General features: G+C 40.3%; 1 protein-coding gene across 1 annotated transcript; it reads right to left on the bottom strand.

Annotated features, from left to right (window-relative positions):
• Positions 1–1,663: 1,663 nt before the first annotated feature.
• On the bottom strand, positions 1,664–6,361 carry LOC132466511 (uncharacterized). Its single transcript, XM_060063762.1, has 16 exons — positions 6,326–6,361; positions 6,015–6,146; positions 5,645–5,917; positions 5,458–5,551; positions 5,252–5,319; positions 4,921–5,148; positions 4,767–4,838; positions 4,501–4,635; positions 4,270–4,332; positions 4,006–4,125; positions 3,781–3,855; positions 3,427–3,567; positions 3,012–3,077; positions 2,745–2,807; positions 2,340–2,513; positions 1,664–1,684 (listed from the first exon to the last, which is right to left on the bottom strand). Exons 1-16 carry the CDS (start codon positions 6,359–6,361, stop codon positions 1,664–1,666), a joined length of 1,761 nt encoding a protein of 586 aa, XP_059919745.1.
• Between the last annotated feature and the right edge of the window lie 560 nt (positions 6,362–6,921).

Raw genomic sequence — 6,921 nt, 5'->3', positions numbered from 1 at the left:
ACATCGCTGTTTGATGGAACGCAAGTCACCGGCCCATGGACAGAATTCTGAGAACCTCGTGGCAATGCCACAAGTCGCATAAAGGGAATATTCAATGCGCACAGGTGTTGTTCTAATGAGTTCAGTGTGCCTAATTCGTCCGGAATTGGATCTAATGCCATATTGTTAACAGCGCTCTCCTGGGGAACCTTACCACTGAGTATCTTGGAGTTGCAACTGAAACATATCCACAATTTCCCAGCAACTGTCTGTTTTAGTGTACATGGCGATAAACATGCGTTATCACATTGGTGGAGATATTTTGTGGTAATGCATTGATTTGCAATTGCTGACACAGTTGAAGCCTTGGATTCATATGAAGTTATGTCACATATTCGAACTTGCTTTCGGAACAATAATCTGTGACATACACAACAAACATGTTCTGGTCCATGTTTGACCTCTTCTTGGAAGAGTTCAATTACATAGTCGATATTATGTTTTAAGAGGGTTAGATTAAGTCTCTTTTGACAGTTTCTTTCAATTAAAGAGGGCTTATTAGCCGGATCTTCTCTGTATTTGATTACAATTCTTTGTTTTACCTGGTTACGATGAGCAGGATTATTAGCATATTTTTCAATACTGCGTTTTTTTACTTGTTCTTTGAACGGTTCATTTTTAGCATATTTTTCCATACTGCGTTTTTTTACTTGTTCTTTGTACCTTTCATTATTAGCATATTTTTCAATACCGCTGTTTAATACTTCTTCTTTGAACAGTTCATTATTAGCATATTTTTCGATACTGCTAGCTTTCTGATTTGCTTGATACTGTTCATCACAATTATATCTTTGCTGTGTTTTTAGCTTTTTAACTTGCCTATATTCTGTTTCTTCAGCATAGGTTTTCTTTTTTCTTACATCTTTTACTTTATCACTAATTTTTTTACGTGGTGAAACACGGTCTGCATTGGACATTTTGTGTGACATTTCACAGAAGCTGGCTAAACTAAAGCATGTAAGAGAGGTTTTTTCTTTGACACATGCAATTGGTTCATAATGGCTTTCATTGCAGTGTTTCAGATATATTGCTTTTCTTGAAATTGGCTCAATGCTCGCCGTAAACGTAATCCATTTCTGTTGACTGTATGTGTAAATATCAACACAGAGAAAATCTGCTGAAGCTTGTATTTCCAACTCTGTTGCCCAAGATCCAACATACTTCATTTTTGAGTCCATGAGATATTGCTCCACAGAAACAAATTGCCGTCTTAGACAAGTAATGTAATGAAGTGGATTATTTGAGATGTGATTCACTACAGCCTTTCGAAAGGCCTTGTGATGTGACTCGCAACCACTCAATACAGACGAAAGAGAACGAAAGAAACAATTACCGTCACCTTCAATGGATGTTGTTTGGCATGGTTCAGGCTGTGCCATATCGAAGGTTTGTACAACAATATTTTGATCTAAACTTGGTACGATATTCAGTTTGTTGCAGATCCTGTTTTTTTCCATTAATGTCAATCCAGTAAAAATTATATTGGGGCTATCTGTTACAGAAATTAAACAGACATCTGATGCACCCACTGTGTGAATTGGAGGATCACTGTCAATGTTTACAGTTGTGTCACATGTAGAAGTGTTTGCTACAGGCTGCACAGTTTCAAGGGAAAAAGACGCGTTTACTGCAAGGGAATTTCTATCTGTTACCGAAAGGACACAGAGATCAGAGTCACTGTCTGTGTCCAAAGTACCGTCATGTGCCAAAGTGCTGGCTTCAGGCTGTGCAGTTAAAGCAGTAAATGGTGAGTTTACCTCAACAGCTTTCACACCAGTGACTTCAAACACCTTGTTTGGGATATCAAAAGCATGTGGATGATTTTGATATAAGGAATTGACAAGGTTCTTAATATGGTCATATAACTCATACACAGTAGCATAGTGCGCTACTATGCTGGTTCCATCCGTTGCAACGGAACCCCAAGTACTACGAGAATGAGGATCGAAAACTGCAAAAGCAGTTTCGACCTTGAAAACGGCACAGACACTTCCTTGGATGTTGAGCAAGCATGCGTCTGTCTGCAGCAGTGTCTTCTGAATAGCCTCTTCTAAAGGCATGGCTATGTTTTGCAAAGAAGCGTCATAATCATCCTTTTGATCAAGACTTCCAGTGAGTGTATCAAAATATTCCAAACTAAATAATTGATTGTTTAATTTGCAGTGTCTGGGTAACTCGGAAATGAAAATATGCCCACTGGTTTTGGCTGCACTGATTTCCTTATTTTCTAGCATAGATGTGTACAAGCCATTACCTTGTTTTAGAATATGATGAATGTTCTTTTTTTTCCATTTGAGAACACTATGGGTGGTGTGGGTCATAATCGCCGCTATGCCATTTGTAGCACACTGCTTACCTGCATTTTCCCCGAATATGTGGCTGCTCTGGTCAAACGATCCTTGAAGACACCCAGGGTTGTCATAAGTCACATGACTTGATGTAGCAGCTCTGGCAGGTGCAACATCACAGGGTGCCTAAAAACACAACAGTAGTTCAATCATAAAGGAGTGTAACCAATAGTTTATATCGAAATGAACAAGGAATTCATGTAAAGGCTAGGAATCAATCAGCTGTAGTTCATGGCTGTGTATAATGGGAAAACGGAATTGTACATGATATTAACATTACTTTAACTAATTTCCAAGATCTAATAAATTACAGGAAAACTCACAAGGAACAGGGAATAACATGTTAAAAATAAGTACCTTCTGATTGCCAAGTGTTACATGAGGATCTTCAAGCTGGCCATTGTCCTCAGGCGGGCTCTGCTGAAATGACAATTCAGTGTTTTTAAAAGCATGTTGGTTCCCAGTAAGTAATTAGAAAATGTACATAGTATAGGCAAATTAGTCAGAACTGCACACTTACACCATATCAATGTTTTAAAAGAATAAACACATCCAAACAAAATGGGTCTCTTAAGCTGCGGCTTTTCCCGTTGGTATACAATTTTTCCACTAGTAATTACATACCTGCTGACTGCTCGCAGTGACCTCAGGTGCTGGTACAAACGGCTCATGGTCCTCAATGTGTGGCATCTGCAATCACAAACATTACGAATGTTAAAAAATTGAGGTTTACCCCTACATGCAAACTCATAAGCCATAGAAAAGGGGACATTTAGTGTATTGTGGTGAACAGAATTAAGGACAAAGAAAACTTTTATTTCAGTTCAGTTTAAATAATTAAAATGAGCACAACAAGTTCATCAGCCAACCTTCTTGACATTTCCAATTCATAGTGTGTAGATATTACCAAGAACATGTTAAAAACAGTTAAACTATGTTGATTGTAATTATGAAGTAAAAATGTAAATGTTACTAGATACTGATCCTGGAACAGATTGATTGCTTATTTGCAAATCATTTTTTATTTTGTTGTCATTACCTTGGTTGAACATCCCAAGAAGCTGGTCTCATTGGCTGTTGGTTTATCAGCCTGGGCCATCACAACTTTTGGCCCCCAAGGTGTTAGCTCCTCTTGTTTTCTCTGTCCAGAGACAACCCGAGGAGTTGGCTGGTTCACCTTCTACAATGAGGTAAGGGAGAAAAATTATCATGAGAGATACAATTGCATGAAAATTGAAAAGTGGGCAGTTCAAAGAACTTACTGCTAATGTAGTTTATTTAAAACAGTAACAAACATAGTGTTGTGCACGCCTGTATTTTGTGGCGCTACATACAAATTTAACAACAAAACCCAAATATTACAAGATGCTCTTTTTTCCCCCCATTCCTTTACCTCACAAAACTCTGTTTGAAGAAACGGCCACTCATCAACACACAGAGTCTGGTCATCCCCCTCCGGTTGAGCAAACTGCAATGACATAGTAAGAATTATATGTACATTACAATTGAGAAATGGAAACACAAAACTACACTTTCTCAAAGGGAAATATCAAAAGAATAGAGAACCGCACTCTATTCACTGAATGTGTGTAATCATCACATGTTGTATGCAAATTACCTTGCTCGAAGGCACAAAGACGCTGCCCTCCAGAGTGGCTGGTACAGCAGCTTCTGGCACACGTCGAGGGGGAGGTACCAGCTTCGAAGGTTTAGCAATCCTTGCTGGAGTTTGAAGTGCCTGGAAAATAATTGTAAATCATTGGCAAAACAGTCTACACAGAGAATGTTGGACTATCTCTTGTATGAAAGGCGAAATCAAAAAATAGTTGTTCCTGTGTTTCAACCAAAAAACAAGTACATATTTCAATGAGAAATTACCAACCTCAAGGCGGGCCTTCTTTCCTTTGGAGACCACAGCCGTGGTTCCATGTGCCACCTTCCGTTTCTATCATAATGGAAGAGAACGGAAATGATAACAGTTAATGAAATATAACACATTTGTTATCAATGCAACTATCTGTACCATACAATGTAAAGCTTGTCATATAGGATTACAGGCGCTATTAATATGTATGCACTCACAAACAGTTAATATTAAAATCTCACAAATTACCTTTGAGCGATTCCCCATGGGGACGTCAAGGTTGGATGGAACAATGCGATCCATTGCAGCCAACTTGTCAGTGCTAAACCGGATAGGGTTTAGCACGACAAAGCACTCCCTCAGGACCAGAGGAGGCACACAAACCTAGAAATAAAAAACAGAATTGAGCCATTGACCATTTGCCTTGTCTTATAGGAATAGCATTTAAATGAAACAACAAATGTACGCCTCATGACGGTTTAATTTCCTTTCAGCCATCATACCAATGTACAAACCTCATGAGGAAGGATCCGCACGGAAGACTGATCCCAGTCCTCAGGCGCATCCCAGGACTCAGGTTGGCTGCGCTATAAACACATAGGGAGAATTAGTATTCAATAAATGTGGCCTAACTAAAACTAAAGCTCTTCAAAATGGTATAACTTTTACCTTTCCGCGACGTCCGACGACAGTTTCCTTGAAGGGGTCAAGGGGACGTGGACGTGAAACCTCTCCCTTCACAACCACGGTGGTAGCAAAGGGTCTCACAGTCGGGGGTGACTTGGGAGGAGACACAGGCGGAGGTGTAACAGGCAGAGGTGACTGAAGCTGCCGAAAGGAGAAGTGCCACAGCAGCTTCGCGAGAAGCGGCATCCCCCGATCGTCACTCAGGTGGATCTATTATAATGAGAAGCACGGGTTATTATTGAAATAAACTGCTTTTGCCATAAAAAATGACATTACATGAATTTCTCACGTGCCAAGTTATAACACGACTTACCCCATCACGACTCCACAAGGCACGTGAGTCCAGCGGAAAGCGGTCAGCTGTGACGCAGTACTTTACATCTGCAGAAGAAAACAAATATTAAACCATACACTATATACATATTTTACACGTGGTACCAAGAGGTGGTGTTGATACACTAAAAGCTTTCCTACAAAGATATTCTATACTGACATTATCGCTTAATCATTTTTACATACCGTTCTTTGCTGCAACGCGACGAAACTCCTCTCGAAGGAATTGTTGCGGTGCCAATTCACTCGCCAGCCGGGGAGGGAAATCGAGCACAAACACCTGATCCGCACAAAAGTTTTGGATTACACACTATACAATTCTGTTAAATAGTCTGCCTTGAAAATACACTTTATTTTGTAACACAAAAACTACCTTAGGCCATCGACTGCGGGCAGCTCTCAGAAGTCCATCGAAGGCAACTCCAGCCGCTTCGATGCCGGGCGTCGCCGTGAGGTTGTTGCTTGGAGCCAGCACGCAAACGATGTCGGGGGTTCTGGGGATGTCTGCGTTCAGCAACTCAGTGCGGAGCTCAGCGGCAGACGCCCCAGGCGTAGACAGGAACCCAAACGAAAGGCAACCGTCTGGCATCCTCACGTAACGGTCAACCAACGCACGCAGATGCGAGTCGCCCACAAACAGCACAAACTATAAATAAGGACAAATAAAAAGTTGTCATTCCACTCCAAACATATTCCACAGCTAAATTATACATTATTTTCTGAAAGGTCTTTGACAAGTTTACCTGCTTATCTGGAGACTCAGGAGGGAGAACCAGTCGATTGGACTTCCCAGTGTGGGCAGAGACCGGCCACGGCTTGACACGGTGACGTGCTCCAGTGCCATGCACTAATAAAGAGACAAATTCAACACAAAACTAAAATGAATAACTTATCTCGAGCTGTTGATCTAAAAGTCAAACATCACACATTCATGCAATAGAATTCTGAGGAATATAAATGAGTTGAAAACATTATTGTATCTTTACGACTACATACCAGGGAGGAAGCCTCTAGCCAGAGTCGTTGCCATCGGAAGAATCGTCCTCCTCCTCACCTTGGCTGCAGCCGAAGCGCGCGAGGCACGAGGCATCTAATGATTTCACAATAAGAAAAATAGAATGCTTCAAAATAGGTACAAGATTTCCCTTTACAAATATACATCAAGAAAGGCTGCATGTTGAAAACCCCACCCTGTACAGAGATGTATTTATGTAATTATAACCATGTGTTTTCACATGAAATGAACATTAAACAGAACAAATAGGTGCAATAAATACACACACGCACAAGGTGTTCATGTGAAATCAATATATGGGCTAAAGCACAGCATTTAAAACACATTGCATATGGTGGACAGAGGTAGAATTTAGACTGTTGGGCGGATGTGTGCGTGTAAAAAGGAAATGTAACACGACATTGCAGCATTTTAAATTTCCTAATCACAGCCAACTTATAAAGCTTTCATCCAAGGACAAATTTAAAGACAAATATTTGCATAGAATGACATAGGCAGTACAGAAACCATTTTCCCCAAAAAATCTATTAATAGACAACTAAAATGCTAATTCAGTCAAAACCCAACCAACACCAAGTAATAAAAACAGCACCTCACCTTGAGTTGAACGGCGGACGATCTCCTGTTTCTCCTTT

This window comes from Gadus macrocephalus, chromosome 10 (genome assembly GCF_031168955.1).
Source record: "Gadus macrocephalus chromosome 10, ASM3116895v1".
In the NCBI taxonomy this organism is placed as follows: domain Eukaryota; kingdom Metazoa; phylum Chordata; class Actinopteri; order Gadiformes; family Gadidae; genus Gadus; species Gadus macrocephalus.
This window is presented reverse-complemented; position numbering and strand designations above follow the sequence as displayed.

Excerpts from the sequence above, each read along its gene's own strand:
- LOC132466511 (XM_060063762.1), bottom strand. The coding sequence starts at position 6,361 with ATGCCTCGTGCCTCGCGCGCTTCGGCTGCAGCCAAG. Across the intron at positions 4,636-4,766 it reads TGCGGATCCTTCCTCATGAG|GTTTGTGTGCCTCCTCTGGT; the intron begins GTTTGTACATTG and ends TTTTATTTCTAG. Across the intron at positions 3,078-3,426 it reads TCTTGGGATGTTCAACCAAG|ATGCCACACATTGAGGACCA; the intron begins GTAATGACAACA and ends TTGTGATTGCAG.